Source organism: Myodes glareolus, chromosome 10 (genome assembly GCF_982192425.1).
Source record: "Myodes glareolus chromosome 10, mMyoGla1.1, whole genome shotgun sequence".
In the NCBI taxonomy this organism is placed as follows: domain Eukaryota; kingdom Metazoa; phylum Chordata; class Mammalia; order Rodentia; family Cricetidae; genus Myodes; species Myodes glareolus.
In genome coordinates, this window is record NC_142035.1 from 42,109,255 (window position 1) to 42,129,757 (window position 20,503).

Consider the following 20,503-nt stretch of genomic DNA (forward strand, 5'->3'; position numbering starts at 1 on the left):
AGGTGGGATTATGCACATGCAAGAACTCCACACTCAGATCATGCACATTAGAAAAAAAAAAACAGGGGTATAAGGCAATGATTATCTATTGCTCCTCACAATATTGCATGTCAGCAATTTGGTCTATGTTCTTCTTCTCTCAAGCGGTGAGACGGGTCCTTGAGACCACCTGCTCTAGGGTAGTCTCAACTTGTACAAGTTTCTGGTCCAAGTGTTTTTCATTTGTTGCAAGACTAATCCTGGCTTGTTTACATGGCAACCAGACAGACTTCTAAGCTGCACAATGTCTAGAAGTATAGGCTGAATTGGGTGTGGTCTCACTTCTTCTGGTTCTTACGGTAAGAACAAGTCTTGTGACTAAACTCAACAGTGGACAGGAAGGCAGCTTCCATCCCCTGAGGGCAGGCACATCCAAGTCTTACTGCAAAGGGTGTGTGAGTAGACAGGAGAGGAAAAGAGAGTCCACCTTTGCTTCAACCTACCTCAGCTGGACGCTGTTGAGAATGGGCCAGGATGCTAAATGGTTTGTGGCAGTATAGGCTTATCTGCCTAAGGTCAGAGTTGTTTACATATAGGGTGAGCACATTTTCTAGATGCTTAAACATGCTAGAGAGGTGCGCATACTCAAACCCCAGTTAGTGCATATAGTTCTATCTTTAGTAGTTTAGTGCTTGTAAGATTGTTTTTCAATTAATACAGCTAACATCAAGTCAGCCTGTTTTGGAATGATCCCTCCTTAGGGAAGCCAAGACACAACAAGAGCTCTGGAAACAACAGAACGGTAGAGGTAGAAGAAAGCCAGACAGGCCCTCTCCTTACAGACAACATCCATAGACTCAGCAAGGTCATTTACCTGAAGGCTGCTTTGTTGCTGATAACAGAGTTGGCATAGAACTCAGACGACTGAACTCTGCAGTATGACCTCATTTTCGTTGCGTTATGCAGCCTCAAACTTGACATCACATAACCATTCTCTGTTCTGAAGGACCTTGCAACTCTAAGTTTGCTGGGCATAGCAGCATCCCCAGCCTGGCCTGAGAGCTTGTTAGAAGTCCAGAGTCCCATGTCCCATACCAGACCTGCTCAAGGGAAGTCTCTGTGCTACAAGATGCCAAGGGCTTTGTGTGCAGAGCAGACTTTAATGGCACTACATAGGAATATTGGTTTTCAACCTTGGCCTTGGCTGCCAATTGAAATCATCTGAGAGAGGTTTAAAACTGCCTAAGCTATTTTTGGGGTAAGTCTAGACATAAAGACTTGTAAGTGCCCAAAGACACCACGTCTCTGCAATCAGTTTCTAAGGTCCTAAAGATGGTGACGGCCTTTTATCAGGTTTTGCTTTTAGGGTATGGATGAACATTCTCTTTATGACTGAACAACCTTCAGAAGACCCTCGCTGATGAGCTCGTGTCGATGCCCAGTGTGAAAACCAGGGTGAGGGGATATAGGAAGTGCTGACAGTTTTCTAAATGTGCATTTTTGGCTTTTGTTTTATTTTTGTTTATTTGGGTTTGGCTTTTTGTTTGTTTGGTTGGTTTTGGTTTTTGTAGACAGGGTTCCTTGTGTAACAGCTCTGACTGTCCTGGAACTCACTTTGTAGACCAGGCTGGCCTCGAACTCACAGAGATCCACCTACCTCTGCCGCCCAAATACTGGGAATAAAAGCATGTGCCACCACCCCTCAGCCTCTAAACGTGCTTTTTAAAAAGATAAATAGTCAGTAATAGAATTTGTAATGGAAAGGAGAGTTTTCGGCTTCTGGAGCTGTAGATGTGGCTTAATAGTATACTCCTTACCTAACATATATAAGATCCTAGGTTCAATGCCCACTGTGGAAAAAAATGAAAAAGAAAGAGAGAAAAATAACACAGTTACTTAAATCGTTGACATCACTGCACAATGAAATCCTACAACATAAAATTGTGGCAAATTATAACTAAATGTGAAACTCACAAAGAGTGTAAGTTTTAGAAAGATAAATGGATACAGTAGCCTTTTACCTAAACACTGTGGCTAAAGCTGTGTATTCAAAGGCTCTTCAGAGTCAGGGTGAGTGGTGCTCAGATGTTTTGGACTAGGATGGAGAACCAGAAGAACAGCATTTCCTTCAGGCAAGGGAGCTTTCTCATTCTCAGTGGTGTTTATTTCTGTGGGCCTTGCGTAGCCTGTGGGCCATAGCCTCACAAACATTCCTAGAACAAAAGCAATACTTCATCTCATGTTTCTCGGTGTCCTTTTTGTTAGCTGTGTAGCCATAATATAAGAGCACAGATGTGTGGTGCATTTGTGGAAGGAAAATTTATATTGTCTGAGTCTCTTCTGGGGCATGTCTGCTATGTGGGACCCAGGTTTGCCTAAGATATTGCTTGAGGAACTGGACTTGTTAATCCTCTTCTTAAACGTGACAAGGTAACTCAGGAAAAAGAAGTGAATTCGTACCCATATTTCCACATAGGCTCCTGCTCTTGTGTTTCTGGGAAAGACTGGGGTAGATGACAGGGTGATCAGGTAGACGCTCCAGACTCCAGCATGTTGGGCTTGAACTTGCTCTCTGAGATGTATGAAAAGAACCATAAGATAAATATGCTCCATTACTGCCCTACAACATATCCAGAAACATAATAAACACCACAGAAGTGTGCTTTATACTGCAAGTCAGTCATTTTCCATATTTTATTATGTATTACTGTTTCTTTTTGTTTAAAGCAAAGGAATGAGCCCACTGATGTAGACTGAAGGAAAATGAAACATGTTTTTCTTTGATAATGGGTGTGTGTATGTCTTTAAATTTGAGTATATTGATCAATTATATATATTCCACACAGAAAGATTCATTGATTTTCAGAAATGGCTTGGGGTGAGAAAGGGAACGAGGAGTAAACCAAGGGCACAAGGTCGCAGAACGCCGACTTCAGCACAGGTAGGAGTTAGGCAGCATGTTTATTAAATGCAAATAGAGGCCCTGAAGGTCCTGGTAGACTAAGATTCTGCATTTTTCACACTTCTGGATGTTGCTGATGCTGCTATTTCAACATTTCACTTTAAGTGGTAGGAAGAGAAACACCAGAAGTATGGCTGCAAGTTTGGCTGGGTGTTGGAATGAGGCAGAGAGCCTTAGAAATGAATGGCCTGATGCTACCAACAGAGATGTAGTTGTCTGAGAAGGGGTCCTGACTTCAGGAATGCGCATGAGCAGGGTTATTTCTTACCATTTAGTGTGCCTACAAGAGATAATTCTCACATTTGTGAAGATTTTTTTGAAAATCCAGATTGGTAGAAAAAAATAACAGGAATTAAAGCTTCACACACTCAAAAGTAACATTTTGTTGATGAATTTAAAATGAGTGTGCTGTGTCGTGTAGTCTTTAAGAGAAAGTAAAGAGTGTGGGCCTTCAAGATTACATATTAACAGTCATTCACACATTGTTTACTCAGGTGCTCCTTTTTGGATATAGGATGATAACACAGGTGAATCATCAACACATGTTGCTATTAACTTTTCAAATGTTACAACTGATCAAATGTGGTGGAATAAGGTATTTCTTTTGTCTCGAAAAAAGAAAGGCAAATTACTTTCAAGGCAGCTGATTTAGCTCTTCCCATGCTCGACAAAGTCTGAATTGGAGACATATTTTCCTAAAAATCATTTTGCTTACAAAATATTGAGTGTTATGTTTCTGCAGCATCCACTCATATTCGTTGTATTGTATCATACACCCGGTGGTGGGGAGGTCACCTGTACCAGCTGTCACTGTCTGTTCAATCATTGGGGTTTACATGGAAGGTACTCTAATGCACTTTTATATTATATTGAAAGACAGACTTTGTAATATGTAAGAATGGGTCTTGCTTTCAAATTTTTACCTAATGAGTAAGTGACATTGGGCAAGCTAAAGTTACTTGGCCTCTTTGAGTATGTCTCTCCTTCCTATGAAGAAGAGATAATGCCACATAGCTCCAAGTCTAATTGTAAAAACTGAACATGGGGGAAACCACCACTAATCATCTCACATATAGCAAGTGTTTAATCCATATTAATAACTAGAAGCTCCGTTAGATCATTTATAGCCTGTCGTATGCCTTTTTACTCCTGTTATTCTGAAGTAAAAGGCTCACTTCGGTTAATCTCCTTCCCCTGCTTTCCCCCATGGGGAATTAGTGGTTTCTTCCATTCTAAGTCAGGATAGAGGCGCAGATAGATCTGTGCACCCATCCTCATTCAGCATGGTCCATTCTGAAACAGTCCTCACAACTGCATAGAGTGAAACCATAATAGCCACAGTCAGCCACTGTATCATTCCACCCTCAAGTTGGTTCTCAATTCTCTACTATACTCCCAATGTTTGTGATCTCAGTTGCTGTCTTAGTCAGTGTCCTATTGCTGTGCAGAGACACCATGACCACAGCAGCTCTTTTTAAGGAAAGTTTTTATTTGAAGCTGGCTGACAGTTTCAGTTGTTTAGTCCATTATCATCAAGGCAGGAAGCATGATGACACACGGGCATACATGACGTGGTGACATGGTACTAAAAAAGGAGCTGAGAATTCTACCTCTAGATAGATCCATAGTAAACAAGAAAAGAGAGACATTAGGCCTGGCTTGAGATTTTGAAATCCAAAGCCCAGTCCCAGTGACACACTGCCACCAACAAAGCCACACCTACTCCAACAAGGCCACACCTCCCAACCCTCCTTAAGTAGTGCCACTCCCTGATGACCAAGCATTCACATATATGAGCCTATGGGGGCCATTCCTATTCAAATCACCATAGTTACCAAAAGAAACTACTCTACTGTGGGGGAACCCAGACTATGATGTAAAGATAACAAGGGAAGGATTTGAAGAACAACGTTTAAGTCCTATCTGCTACCTGCTAATCAGATGGTTGAATTCTGTCTCATGAATCATGTGGTGCTCCTTTTCCCTAAAAAAACAAATTTTCACTAAATGAATAAAGTAACAAGCTGAGCTATTTCCACAGTCCTCCATGATGCCTGGGAAACGAAGGAGCAGTCTTGAAGCCAATAATAGTTAAGGTCCAAGAACAACTTTCCATTTCAAAATGACTCTAACCTCAAGCTGGTCGGGGTGACCTAGGTCCACCCACCTTGTGTGGCAAGCAGGAAGAATAATTCTATAAACTTACTGACAGTGAGTAGGAAGTCTGCTTCAAGATTAGTTTCTTGAGTAAAACTGTTCAGTGACTGTGTTGGTATCGCAGTGATGTCGAGAACAAAGAAAACGGCCAAGTAGAACATTATTCAATCTATGATGAAATCTGTTTCCACCAAGTCCGCAAAACTCCCTTAAAAATATTCTACTTTCTTTGGAATTTGTTCAGAATATTATTTTATATTTACTTAATAAATGTTTAGTTTATCTTGGATCCCACTTGATTACCAGCACTATGCAATTTTTTGAGGCTTTTTTTCTTATTTGTTGTTGTTTTGGATTTTGTTTGGGGGGAATTGTTAGCTTTTGGCTAGAAATCCTCACACTACCTCCACTCTGAGATGTTCTACCCAAACTGTCATATTTTCCAGGAATAATATAATGTTCAAGTCTCATCGAATTGACCCAGCCAAATTAGTCCAGTGGGAAAATGTAGAAAAATAGATATGATACTTCAATGTCCAACAAAGAATTCACATCTTTCTGGAAGGGTACAGCTGTTAAGTCTGTCTGGTTTTGTTCTGACTATGGACCCACATGTTTCCAGCCACTTGACTGGCAAGGGAACTGATGCTCCGCAGACAGGATCAGAACTGAGGTAGAGAGTTTAAAGGTAGATACTTCCTAAAAGCACCTTGGTTTCTTTTCTCAAGTCACAGGAATGTTTGCTTCTGGCCTCTTGAGAAATATTTAGTGACAATATAAAGCACATTCTCGAGGTGCAGAGGAGATGCTGTTTTTGAAAAGGAAATGTAAGGTCTTATTAGGGCAAGGCTGTTAATTACACACTTCATTATTGTCAAGGTTAATACAGACAGCGAGAACAGGGGCCCTTTTTCATCAGTTCCCCAGGAAAAGGGGGAGACAGCTGTTCCCCTGGACAGATCCATTAGCGCTTATCACCAGCCTCCAGCCTGCACAAGCAACACCATGAAATATGGCCGCTGTCACCAGGAGCCAGAACAGATGCCAGCCAGTCTGGGTTACAGCGGAAAGACAATGAGAACTCCAGCGTCAGATGCAAATAGATCGCCTTGCATTGATTTTTAATGCTTGGAGGTTCCGCAGCATAAAAGATACCGATACTCGTGTAGTTATTCTATCATTGATCTCTCTGAAATTACACAAATCTCACTTAAAATAAACATCATATGCTGAGTATAATAAATAACAGTTCCTCTATGTGATGCCTGGTTAAGTCACATTGGACAATTCTCTGTGTTTGAATTGCATTATTGTTGCTTTGATGGTTATGATTCTATAAGGAAAAGCAAGTCAGCAAAAGTAATATGGTTTGCATTCATTTAACTGGATGTACTGATCAAAAAGGCTTTTGTTGTTCTGTGTGTGTGTGTGTGTGTGTGTGTGTGTGGGTTGGAAAGTTATTTGGAACCAACATTTACACTTTGTGAGCTTCCTGCTTATTAACAATGAATTAGGAGTTCAACTGAAACAAAAACACCATGTGTTTCTGTTTAAAATGATTTGCATACTTAGTCAAAATGGTTATTAAATTCTGAAAAAAATATATCCAAGAAAAGAAAATCCCGTAGTTAGAGCATGCCTTACTTTTCTAGCTTTTTAGTCGCTTGTTATAATCTGTGTTCTTCCCATGACTAAATCAATCTTTTTCCTTTCAAATATCAATAACTACACGTTCACTTGGGTTGTACCTAGGTTTCACTAATCTATAACACTAAGAATTATTACAACTGCATAGCAAGACTATGATGCCAAGAAAGCGAGCAGAGCTGGGATAGCAAGCTGACCTGACTGGGAAAGTCTAAGTCTTAGAGATCATCACTTGCTAAAGCATAAAATGAGTTTCACCTTCATAGTGGATGATAAAGTGTTGAACAGTACAGCTCCCCAAACCAACTGTAATACACACACACACACACACACACACACACACACACACACACACAAAGAACAGTGTGTGTCTGTGTTCACAAAATGCTGGATTCTGTTACACTGAAAAGCATACCATCTACATTTTCATTTTTCCTGAATCCAGAAACTCTAGAATCTAGAATGTATGTAATTGTGTTTTGTGCGCAGTGTGAGCTACAGGGCAACAGTCATGCCACCCACCTGACCTTCTGAGCATTTCGGCCTCTCAGGGTCTCTCCAAGTCTATTGTATCTGAATCTTCTTTCCCAGCACCTTGGGCTGACTTGTGTAAACATTACCGTCTGAGAAACCCCCGAGCCTGAATGCTCCCACTGAGAAAATGTCTCTGTCAGTGTCTACTATATTTCTGCTAGACTTTCATTTTCATGGCTATCTTTCTGTTTAAATCTTGAAAGTCTAACTGTGCTAATTTTCTGATTTATACATTACAGTTTTAAGAAGGAGATCAGTACAATGCTGATCATGATTTTTTGTTTCAATAAAGAGCACTTGTTTATGTAGCAATTATAGTTAATTTGAAATTAATCTTCCCTTTAGATTTAAAAAATTTAGGGTTTGTATCATAAATTACTAATAGTTTTATTTTCTACTTATATCCCATATATGCAGCTGCAGCTAAACTTCTATTACGTATAACTTCTTTCCCAAATTTTCAGCTTAACTTAAAATTTTACTGAGGAAATAGTTAAATAAGAGTTTTCAAGTACTTAACTAGTACTTTCTATGCCAAGAATCATGTCAACCAACTTATACATATTATTAAATATAAATAAATTGCTATCTTAATCCTAAAAGTATTGATTCTTACTATTCCATAGATTAAGAAACCATACCCACAAAAATTTAAGCAATTTTCCTGATATCACATAGTTTAGAAGTGCCAGTCCAAGTTTTAAAATAAAAAGCAAAAAATTGCACAGTGTTTTTTTAAGTGTTATATAACTTTGCATAGGGAGATGTAAATAAACATCCGCCCAGATCGTGCACCAACTACAAATCAAGGAGACCATTCCATCCACATCAGGGTTGGCGAACCAATGAGTCTAACTGGGTTAGTTACAGTGTAGGTGCAGGGCTACACGCAAGTACAGAGGCAAATGTAGGCAGCCAAAGACTTTCCGCACCCCAGCAAAGTTAACTGCCTATCTTCAGGGATGGCGCCAGGCCTCCTGTGCTGTCTTGGGTACAGCACTCCCAGTCTTCCATAAGTAGGCCTAGTGCTAGGGTCTCAAGTGGGTAACCACAACTGTTGGGGCTTCGAGGAGGTAATGTACATGTCTATGCCTAGAGAACAGAGTGGACAAGAGGCCTTTTCCTCGAGTATCATTTCTCTCATAGCCCTCTTAAGGTTACTCCTTTTACACCAACAAGCTGATGGAATTCATTGCGTTTACTCCCAAAATTCATATGGGAAGTAAGCCTTTCTCTGGGTACAGCGGCAAGTACACAGAAATAGCAGTCTTGGCAGTTTAAGGCCACAAGTTAACTGTATGCAGCAGCAGTAACCTCTAGTATCCCACAGAAATCGATTATATTAAAGGGAATACAGGAAAAATACGTCAGTTGGAAGATCAGGAGAACAGGAAGTTAGAAATGTGGTACTAGATTAGCCTCAGAGATATAAACATGCTTAATACACATAGAGATGGATAGATATTTAGGTTTCCCAGTGTTAGTATCCAAACACAGATTTTCTAGTTCTGCTCACTGGGAGCAGAATGCTCAGAATCCCAATATTCATGCCTTTTGCCATTGTAAAAAATCGGAAAGATAGCTTCTTGGAGAAAAGGCTCTTAAAGCAATAGAGGAGGGGGAAAAGGCAAGATAAAGGCAGAACACTTTATGGTGATGGATAATAGTGGTGTGCTTTATAATAAAAGGAAGTGAGATTGTCACCAATAGGAAAAAACCTTTGGTGGCAAAAGCTCCAAGTGTTTGAATGACAAAACAAATGGCACAGAATTAAATCATAACTGAACATAAACAAATAGATAGATAGACATATAGGTGAATAGACAGACGAGAGAGAGAGAGAGAGAGAGAGAGAGAGAGAGAGAGAGAGAGAGAGAGGTGATACATAAGCCTCCTACACAGAACCCCAAATGGTTTATACAGATATGCCTTATGCAAAGACATGGAGCTCAACCAATCCTGCCACCCCTCTCTACTATGGTGGGCTGTGTGTCTTGCTAGGGGAGGGAAGGAGGGAATTGTAAAATAGATCTTAGACACGTGGCAAATACAATGTCACCTAAGTGACCAAGGTAACATTATCAGCAATAAACCATGTTGACAGTGTGCCCCAAATGCAGTATGATGTAACTGGCAGTTTACAGCCTTCCTCTCCAAAACTTACTACACAAGTTAAACATAAGGAAAACATCAAACAAATGCAACGGAAGGACGGTCTGAAAATACCCACTCATGCTCCTCAAAACTCACAAGGTTATTAGCAACAAGGAAAGTTTCAGAAACAGTCAAAGAGACTCAGGAGGCATAGTCAATAAACACTTATTTCTCGTGGGTAAGACTCCAGAGCCCTAGGAGAAAGCTGATCAGGGTGGCGTTTCACTAATTATGATCCAGGCTGTTAATACATGGAACACTGTGTAGGGGGTAGTTTGGAATATCCGACCAAATCTCTGAAATGTCACTGCTAAACTATTCTAAAATAAGTTTATTTAAAAGGGCATGAATAAAAAGAATTTCATCTAAGACAGTTTGGTAGAGAAAAATCTAAAACAAAGCTTTGTCTTTCAGCATGAAGTTTGAGGTACTAGTCTGTGCCTCCCAAGCTCTGGGACAGTTTGGTCTTTTTTTTACACCATGAGCTTTCCCGGTGTACTAACCGTGATGATTTTGAACTCCTTGCTACTTGCTCAAAAGTGTTTTTTTTTTTCCGCTTAAAATCTTGATAGCCACCCTTTATTCTTTGTTCTCTTATCCACCCCCATATATTTCACTGCAAACTGTGCAGTGACAAGCCAAGACACAGATGACTGGCTTTGTAAGCGGTTTGCTGTTTCTTTCTGTTCCTCCTAGTCTGCTGTTATTTAGGTTTATTAAAGGGAACAATCTGTCACCAAGAGCCAGACACGCGCACATCATTACCAAGCAAAACCACCAATTCAAAGAGAGTAGCACCCAGGTGTGGCCACTGCAAGGACTGTAGTTCATTGTGTTCATAGTTCATCCAATATCACATTGGATGGCAAAGTAAGCCAGATAATTAGTCTCCATGCTGTTCCATACCCAATAAGTTATCGCATTTGTATTTACTTATTGCATTAGACCATATTGTTTTGCAGATAAAAAATAAGCATGCACCTTCTTTTACAATTACTTTGAATTTAAACTTTGATAATTTCATCGATATGTACTGTAAATCTACTCTCCCTGCCTCCCTCTCCTGCAGACCCTTCATCCTCACCAGTAGCCCTTCACCTCTTCACGTCTTATTTTTGTGCATGTTGCCACAGCTGCTATGTATTCACTGTTGGGTTGGCCATGTCATTTCCAGAAGGCAGAACCAAGCAAACTTGGTAATAAGTTTCAGAGTCTTCCAGAATCTTCCATAAAAGTCATATAACTTTAGTCATATTTTTTTACCTGTGTTCATATTAAAGTGATGATGCTTATTGGTTTTATAAATCATTGGAATAGTGGATTTTAAAACAACAAACATGCTTTTTATAACCAAATGTTACAGACTGTTAAAATTTATATCCATCAGTTCATTGTTAGAAGGTAAAGGTTTACACAGGCCCTCAGGCTGAAATGTCTACAAATATTATATGCATATATGTGTATATGTGAGTGTAGATATAGATATATATGTCTCCAAACTGCTTTCCACCTGTTTGTATTCACACCTTTAGACAAGTGTTTCTATCAGACAGACTTCTGCAATAGGCAGTGGTTAACACAGACTCATGCTGATCAAAATGCTGGGAATATATGACTGTTGATTGCTTAACCCTAAACAGGCTATCTACATTGTCCACTCTAAGAACCAGGGAACCTCCCAGAAAAGGAAATGGAGCGATGGTAAGGGCTGGAGAATAAGAAGGGGTGCTGTGGAATGCTGCCTTCTGGAAATGACATGGTCAACCCAACAGTGAATACATAGCAGCTGTGGCAACATGCACAAAAATAAGACGTGAAGAGGTGAAGGGCTACTGGTGAGGAAGAAGGGTCTGCAGGAGAGGGAGGGGACAAGAGAGGGAGGCAGGGAGAGTAGATTTACAGTACATATCGATGAAATTATCAAAGTTTAAATTCAAAGTAATTTTAAAAGAAGGTGCATGTTTATTTTTTATGTGCAAAATGATATGGTCTAATGGAATAACTAAGTACAAACTTGCAAGCCCAGATTACTGTTGAATATTTGATAATTTTTCCAGCGAAGTCAGTCAACAATTGTTTCATTACTTTTTGTTTTTTAACTAAAATGTTCCTCTCATGTTTTCTTCCGTGGTTTAAACTGGATGAAGTAGATGCAGCTGTCCTCCAGCAATTATAGAACCAGAAATATTTTCTTAACAATATTCCTCCTGTTATTCCTAGACAATCGTCAGAGGGAATAAATCCTGCAAGGAAACCTCTATTAATGGCCTGCTAGAGGATTTCGACAACATCTCTGTGACTCGCTCCAATTCCCTAAGGAAAGAAAGCCCACCCACCCCTGATCAAGGAGCCGCTGGCCGTGTTCAAGGCCACTCCGAAGAAAATGGCTTCATCACCTTCTCACAGTATTCCAGTGAATCCGATACTACTGCCGACTACACAACGGAAAAGTACAGAGAGAGGAGTCTCTACGGAGACGACCTGGATCTCTACTACAAAGGCAGCCACGCAGCCAAGCAAAATGGGCATGTGATGAAGATGAAACATGGGGACGCCTACTACCCTGAGATGAAGCCTTTGAAAGCTGACCTTTCTAGATTCCCTGTCGACTATCACACACACTTGGACTCCCTGAGCAAACCAAGTGAGTACGGTGACCTCAAGTGGGGTTATCAGCGAGCCTCTAGTAGCTCCCCTCTGGATTACTCATTCCAGCTGACGCCTTCTAGAACTGCAGGGACCAGCAGGTGCTCCAAGGAGAGTCTGGCTTACAGTGAAAGTGACTGGGGACCCAGCTTTGATGAGTATGACAGAAGGCCAAAGTCGTCATACCTGCATCAGACAAGCCCTCAGCCGGCCATGCGGCAGAGGTCCAAGTCAGGCTCAGGGCTTCAGGAACCCATGATGCCATTTGGAGCAAGTGCATTTAAAACTCATTCTCAAGGACACTCGTACAACTCCTACACCTACCCTCGCCTGTCCGAGCCCACAATGTGCATTCCAAAGGTAAGGTCTACTACTACGTCTTCTCCGCGAGTGAATGGCCCTACCGAGAAGGTTCTAGACGGCCAGAGTCTTGGAAGCTTGCTGCTTTTGCAGTGAGAATTCATTATCCAAATCCTACCTTATTTTCCCATGAGTCCCATAATCAAAGGCTTTACACCAAGGCCCATATGCCATTATAATCAAATTTTGTCTTTTGATATCTACTACAAGATTTCTGATTAAAACACAAGGAAAGTTATGTTTAGTTGAACAACTTTCTGATTTACTAACAATAAATGCAGTCTGATCACATTTACTAAGTCCTGTGTTGAGGATAAATAGTTGTAGGTCATTACAGGGAATGGAATAATATTCCCAATTCTTTAAAGTTCATGTGGATATATAAAAAAAGAAAAAGAGACCCTCAGTTTAAGGGGTAACCTTTCATATGAGTGCGCTCTTTTACTCATATTTTTGAGTTGTTAATAACACTTTTTGTATGAATATTTTCAGTAACAGATAGCATCTAATTCCTGAACTTTTATTAATTTTTTTCATAGTGCTAGGAGTCAGTCATAGAGTCCCATGTGTGCTAGGCAGGCACTCGATCAGTGCCTGTGCATCATCCTATGCCCCCAAAGTACACTCTTTTAAATGAGGATGGTATAAATTTGCTTTGAAAAGTGGCATGTTCACCACATCCCACACTTTGGAGAAGACTGTGGTAGGAGTACTGATCCCTGGTTAAAATCGCACCATCTCCATAAGTATGTGAGACATTTAGCAAAAGCCCAGGAAGTGTACAAGTGCTTGATTTGTCCATGATAATGAGCAAATAACTTGGCACCTCGCCTAAAAACTAAAGCAGAAAAGGATTTGAGGATGGATTGTGGATCCCCTTGCATCCCCAGACAGTCTGAGTGGGACGTGAGGATTAGCAGAAACATCACCTACATCTGTAGCAAGGCTTTCTCCTCAGCAGCTTGTCTATTAGCATAAGCATTGCTGCTGGGACAGCCTGCCTGCAAACCTCTGCTTTATCAATTGCAGTCAGCTTCCTTTACATTATCTAAGATGTTAAAGAGAAGTTATTTGGGTAAACAGAAAGTGACTTAAGCTCCATCTTAGCTTCCAATATAAGAAATTAGAAGTGAATCCTAAGAAGAGAAGGCATGGAATAGATATCCCCAGATGGAATTTAAATGAGTATGTTTTTAATCTCATTCTGTTAAATGTATTTGAACAACCATGGCTAGGGTATCATAAATACTTTTGCTTCATTCTTCCCATAGCAATTGCTGGACCTAGGATTTACTCGCTAATAGCCAACAGCCAAACCCACATAGCACCTGTATATGTACCCTGATATTTGACATAGTTAGCACAGTTCCAACACAGATTGCTTTCTGTGAGTACCATGTAAAGGGAGCCGCCTCACAGTTGTAGAATAAAATATGCAAAGCAATACGTTGTAATGCTGAGTCAGGTCACATACTCAGAATTCAGTTAAAGAATGTTCTGGGCATGGAGTACAGGCCTATAATCTCAGTACTCAGTAAGCTGTAGCAGAAAGATCACAAGTTCATGACCAGCCTGGGCAATAGATTAAGTCTCAAGGCCTAGTGACCATCTCAAAATGAAGGGCTAAGATGTGACTGAGTAGCAGAGTGCATGGATACCCAGGCAGGGCCCTAGATTCAGTTCCCACACTACCAAGTCAATTTGTGGCACATCTGAATAAATAGGAAAGAGCTGGTTTGGGTCATAGTCTTTGGGAAAATGCTGTTGAAACATAGCACCTTTTAGTCCTGGGGTCATTTTTGACCCATTAACATAGTTAGTCCTTTTTTACTTATAAGTCTCAAATTATGAGACTGAAAGCTTCTCTTGAAAATTGACATGTTGGCTTGGTATCTCTGGATCCACCTTTTCATATAGGATTCAAAATGAACTGGCTAAAGATAAATCCTGCCCTCTCTAGAAGGGAGAAGGGCTCTGCAGTTTGGCTCAGGTCCTGTCTCATCTCCTTCACTCATCCCTAGAGATTTGGGGATTTAGCATCATCAGCAGGAAGCCTTGCCCACTCATTTCCCAGAAGAGAGTCCTGTGGTGTAGAGTCACATACCACACATAAAACTTCAATTAGTTGTCTACACATGAGGTCTAGGTTCAAGCCTGTCATTTCTCTCACTCTCTTTGCCATTATGCAGGCCTATGTTATTTTGGAGGTTCAACTGAATATTTAAAATACATGATAAGCTTCAGGGTTCTCCAGAACTTTAAACTGAGAGGAGCAAGAAAGAAGAGGCAGAGCCAAAAATGGGTATTTGCTTTGTCCCTGCAGACTTAGAAAACAGACCTTCTGCACTGAATTCCAGCTTTTCTAAAGCCAAACCACTGTATCAGCAATTGTGGCTCAGGAAAAATACACAGGAGACTGTCGAGGTTTTTAACACTTTTAATCCAGGGTTCCAAGCTGCTGCTCCTGTATCCCCCAAAACCCATGAGAATTGACAAGCAGGTTTTGTGGGAGGGCAGGAGGCGGGAAGCATGTTGGTAATTAAAACGCTTACTTGATTAAAAATATAACATCTCTCTAAAAACAGTTAGGTGCCTCTGTCTTTAGAGCTGTACTCTGCAAAATCAGCCAATTGCATTTGGATTTCCAGCTGGGGCAAGAAATAGTTATCACGACTCAGATAATTTGGCTTTACCTCATGACAGTTTCTAGAGGCGGGCGGGTGATGTTCATATCAGAAGAAAAAGCACAAATCCCATGTAGCTAAAATGAGGAGGGTTATGTATGCGTATGTGTGACACAAGTTTGATATTTTGTCCTTTAACTTTCTAATTTTCATTCTAACTCAGAGTGAAGAAAAATGTAGACTAATAACAACAACCACAGGGGAAAAAAACCCACTCCACTTTTTTTGTTAACATAACAAGAATAGAAAATATAATAAAATCTGTTTGTACTAACGTTAATTCTCTACCTTAAAATCTTTACTGAAACTGAGCAGATGAAACCTTGAGGTGGGAAAGAATAGCCAAACAAAATATAGGACCATATTTACCACAGAACTACAAAAACCCGCAAGAAGAGAGAAAGAAAGCTTCCCACTCTCCCCAGAAAACATCTACCATACAGCAACCTGGTGGGAGACGCCGCCATCTTGGGTTTAACATTGCTCATTCGGTACTCTCCGGGGGTCAGGCAGATGGATACTGGCTCATATGTCTTGGTGCCACCAGAATACCCTGGGGTTAAACCACTGAGAAATTCCTGACATAGTGACAAAATCAGGGTTTCCCCAGGCATTTGCTGTATGCCAGGTACTCATGTTGCTTACAGCAAGATTTCTTGCCCCCATTGTAAGTTAAGGAATACGGTCTGGAAGTCACATTAACAGCATGCTCATTTAGCTCTGTACCAACTGGAGTCCGGCTCTCTAGTTTTAATCCCTAGGATGCATTCCCCATATCACATAGCTTCTGAGGGTACCAAGCCTGCAGTCAACCTATGTCAACTCTTTCTATAGTACTACTGTAATGATGTTGTATCAGAAATTATTTCGATATCTGGATTACATCATCCTCTTTTATTCAGAGGTGGGGTTTCTCAACCTTGACATGGCGGCTGTCTTACACCTGGTAATTGTTTTGCTGTGAGGGGTTGTTCTGGCATTGCAGAGCATATAACCGCATCCCTGGAGTCCTACTTGTTAGATGGTAAGAGTTCCTATTCCTCACTCGTAATAATAAAGTATCTGCAATAGCAAAACATATCACCCTTCACCATAGATAAGGCCATAGGAAATGAGCTCCAGAGGTGACTTCTACAGCTGCCCTTGATCAAGCACTTTCGAGCAGTTACGGAGAGAGTTTAGGGAGATAAGCTGTTCAACTTTGATTCACTACACCCCCATTTACTAGCTGGGCAACTGCTTAACCATGGCTCCTTTTTAACTATAAAACAGAGATAAAGAAAATCCCTGCCTCAACATGTCAGCTGAGAGCTAAACAAGTTCATGTTAGGACAGTTTACCTACTTATACTTGTCAGTCTCCATATTTGACATACAGAGAGTGGCGATAATACGAGGGTCACTGTGTCCTAAGCGCAGTGAGAAGCCTTTTGCAGACACTGTCCAATTTAGTCCTTAAAAATCCAGAAGAATCCAGGCTCCTTTGGCAGTTGAGGAAGTTGAGGTTCTAGAAAGCTGTCTTTATGGGATTGTCCAGGGATATGAATGCAGTGGCTGAGCCAGGGTTCAAAACTACATCCCTCTGACTCGACAGTATATACTTCCAGAACATTCTTAACTTCCTAGAGGAATGCTGACGAGCAGAAAAGTGGATGTGAGGCTTTCCAGTCAGGTCACACACTGCTGGGTGCCCTCGCCTTGGGGGCAAGTTTGTGCATACAGAGGAAGTGCTCTGTGCCTTCTGTCCACGCTGTGCTCCAGATGTGCCTTCATTCAGAAATATGAATTGTGGGTGAATATTAAATCCACGAGCTGCAAAGAAAGACTTAGATGGGTAGATCTATAATACTCTTTGATGAATTTATTCTACCTTGGGTGATTGTCTTTTTTGAGTTTCTTAAAAATAGCCAGATTTTTGTCACCCAATTTAGAAGCATTCAAAACCTGGATATTTATTTTCTGAATTTGAGCCCTTACATACTATATGAGCTTGTCTGTGTCTCAATTTCCTCATCTGTGGAGTGTTTTGGTACTTTGGGCTTGTGAGGAGAATTAAATAAGATTAATAAGCATCAAAGGGCTAGCACATGGCAAAGAGTAATCCTTCTTATTCCTGGGAATACGTCTGGTTAGAAAGTATGTTACCCTGTCTGGTAAAGCCAGTTGTAGGTGTTCTCTCTGTGTGTGATCTTTTGGATATTTTTAAACCATAATAACAAATTATATTATCCTACATAGTCCCTCTTTATGTAATTCCCATGGCTATGACTGTCTTCATTTGAAAATGTGACATAGAAGGTCAGTATAGTAGGATAAATACCTCAATACCATATAAAGTCTTACCAAGCATCTTGAGATCTCTGATCCCATAATAATGCTTACATAACTCTCTAGTATAGCGAGTCTTTCTCTGTCCTGCCATCTCCCAAATAATGACACAGAGACTTCTTATTAATTATGAAAGCTCAGCTGATAGGTTAGGCTTGTTTCTAGCTAGCTTTTATAACTTAAATCAACCCATTTCTATTAATTACATGCTACCACATGGCGTGGCTTGCTACCTCATCTCCTACATGACCTGCTTCCTCTGCCTCTCCTGCTGTCTCCACCCGTCTTCTTCCCAGCATTTTCTGTGCCCTAGGAATCCTGCCTAGCTATTGGACATTCAATTCATCAATAAACCAATCCAAGTGATAGATCTACACAGTGTGATCAAATATCTCACAATGCTCTAGAATGAAAGTGAAATTCTCCGATGCTTCCGGAAAACCAGAGGCTAAGTGAGAACTGTCTATACCTCTCGACCAGCTTACCACCCCATCTCCTTTATACAGGGCAGCAAGAGAGACTAGTATTTCAGCTCATGGTGTCCTGAACAGATGGCGCTTTAAGATGGTCACAGTTTCTCTAGAGCAGTAGGTACATAGAAAAGTGGGCGAGCTTACTTGGAGCTTTCTCTGGAGCCACCGGAGTGATGCTTATCACTGCTTGGCTGGCACTTTGTGTTCTCTGGGAGGAAAATTACTGTGACCTGTGTGTCCTGTCTTGAAGAAGCACTTGTTCTGTGGCTCACTGTTATTTGTGACACTGTCACACTCAGGTTCAGTCAGTAACAAAGCATCAACTCCTGCTCTACTTTTTCTCTTTTGATTTTTCCTGTGGGCCGCCTTCTAGGAACCTGTTAGCAGCCTGGTGCTTTACGTAACAGCAATGCAGCTGAGGCCCAAGGATCTACACCAAGGAACTGAGAGGGGAAAGAAATGGGGAAAAGGGAGATTACTAAATCACTTCAAGTAATGATGGGCGCCATTGCCTTTACCTTTGTTTCCTTTCTGTACATGTCCCTGTAGGATCCTCACTGAGGTATATAAAGCATGTAAAAGGGTGATGTCATTGTCATCTTTAATATCTGTCCTGCAGATATGAGATCGCTCACATATGAACATACACATCTTCCCAAGAGTGCTCTTGTGGTTTGAAGTCAAGTCATATTTTGGTCATTATGAGTAATTTCCTCCATTTCTAAGTTAAAAGACAAAATGAGTTTAACCTGGAATTGCCCATCCCTAATTTTCTCAGGACCCTGACACAAATGAATACTATTCTGAAGCCAAGAGCCAATCCCCATGGACTTAGAGTCCCTGCACATTGTCTCGGGCACTGAGGGATGGTAAGGCAGAGCATCTGTGCTTGGCTGGAAGATACTTCCTCTAAGTTAAGAAAAGCAATTACTGCAGATAATTACATATGCCAACTCAGAGGTAGAAGAAAAGCCAGAAATACCAGCGTGCTAGAGACTGTTTGTCAGACGTCATCATTGCTTCATAGACCTCCTCTCTGCCTGTTCGCAGAGGTCAGAAACCACTCATCTGAATGTCCTCAGTATGCATCTTTTATTTGTTGAGTAAGTCAGAAAACCCTTGCCTCTTCAAGATCCTTGTTAAAAGAGGTATTACAAGTGAGATTCCAACCCAACGGCTTGGGAAGATTCCCTGGCAGCTTGTTCAATGGACTGAGCAGTTTGCAAACACACATGGTTTTGAAGTGCTGCAAGGGTATCTAAGCATCCAGGACTTAACCTACTTTCCAAATTTCCTGCCACAGCAACTTAAGGGGATGCCTCTATGCTTGCAGTGTCACAAGGGCCTGCTCATCAGCACTACTCAGGGGCAGCACTTGCCTCTTTCATAGACTTGGACATCAGTTTGCAGCCTGTGTATGTACCTCTGCCATTCATTCAGAGTACATGTGAGCTGCCACTATGAAACTGACCCCTCTAGCTTGTTGATGAAGGAAAGCACCAGGAAGAAAACTCACTGTAGCAATAAAGCCAGTTTCCCCTTCGACAAAAGCAATAGTGACTATGTTATTAGGGTTAGACAGCAGGTTCTTTAATGCTCTGTAATGCTACAGACTACAGCTCAGGGGACAGCATTGGGCTGGGACTTTAAGGTTGAGGGTGCAGGAGCCCATCAGCCTCAGGCGGGGCTGTACAGTGAGCATGTGAGCAAGGGGGAGTCAGCTCACCCATCAGCGGTGTTTCCTGCCTATAAAGGGAAGACATTGGAATTGCAGAGCACAGCCGGGGGGGGGGGGCACCAGAATGAATGAGCGGCCTTTTCCTAATTACCCAGTCCCGAAAATGTCTCTGTTGGGAAGGACACTAGTGACTCTCCCTGGCTCTCTTGCAGATGCTCATTTTCCCTTCCCAAAGCCAAGACTGGTCTTGCTAACATTTGCCTTTCGGTCACGGCAGGAAAATTTAAGATGTACTTTCCATGCTCAGACAACAGAGGGCTGTGATTCACTTTCATCCCATTCCGATTTAAGTAGAGCCAACAACACCCAGTTTGCCTTTTTCCTTTTTTGAGATGAGCAATCTCTTTGTTTCGTTGTGTTCCAAAAAGGTGTTTTGGAACGTCACAACTAAGCCCTGGAAGTAGCTGTCTCCCTTCCCTGTAATCGCCATCCTTCACGGAACATTCCTCAGTCATCACACTGTAGGACAGATGCACGGCACAGCCGTCGCCCACACTACCATCTAGCACCATCCAGCCACAGTCCCCCTGATGTCAGCGCGCAACGTCCTAGTGACAAAGAGAAACTGCAATGGGATTTCCCCCCCTTCTGTTCTTTCTCTCACCCTCTACCTTTTTTTTTTCCAGCCTTGGCATAAAATGGTCAAATGATGTTCTACTGCAGAATTCAATTTCACAGTTCAGTTAGGTCCTTGATTACACTGCCAAATTCAGATTAATGTGCATTTAACTAACATGGATCAAGGGAATTCTGGCTGACAGCCAGCTGTAATCGGGGCAATTGATAGCGGTGAGGAGTTTTATGCCCTGTCCACTGCAGTGCACCATTGCTGAAATTGATTG

The 20,503-nt window shown here is 41.3% G+C and overlaps 1 protein-coding gene across 1 annotated transcript in view; it reads left to right on the forward strand.

Moving 5' to 3' along the window:
* Window positions 1-20,503, forward strand: part of Pak5 (p21 (RAC1) activated kinase 5) — a 282,318-nt gene that overhangs the window by 230,856 nt on the left and 30,959 nt on the right. Inside the window, exon 4 of the mRNA XM_085696776.2 lies at window positions 11,654-12,439. Coding sequence (XP_085552902.2) covers window positions 11,654-12,439 — 786 coding nt within the window. The remainder of the gene's footprint in view (window positions 1-11,653; window positions 12,440-20,503) is intronic.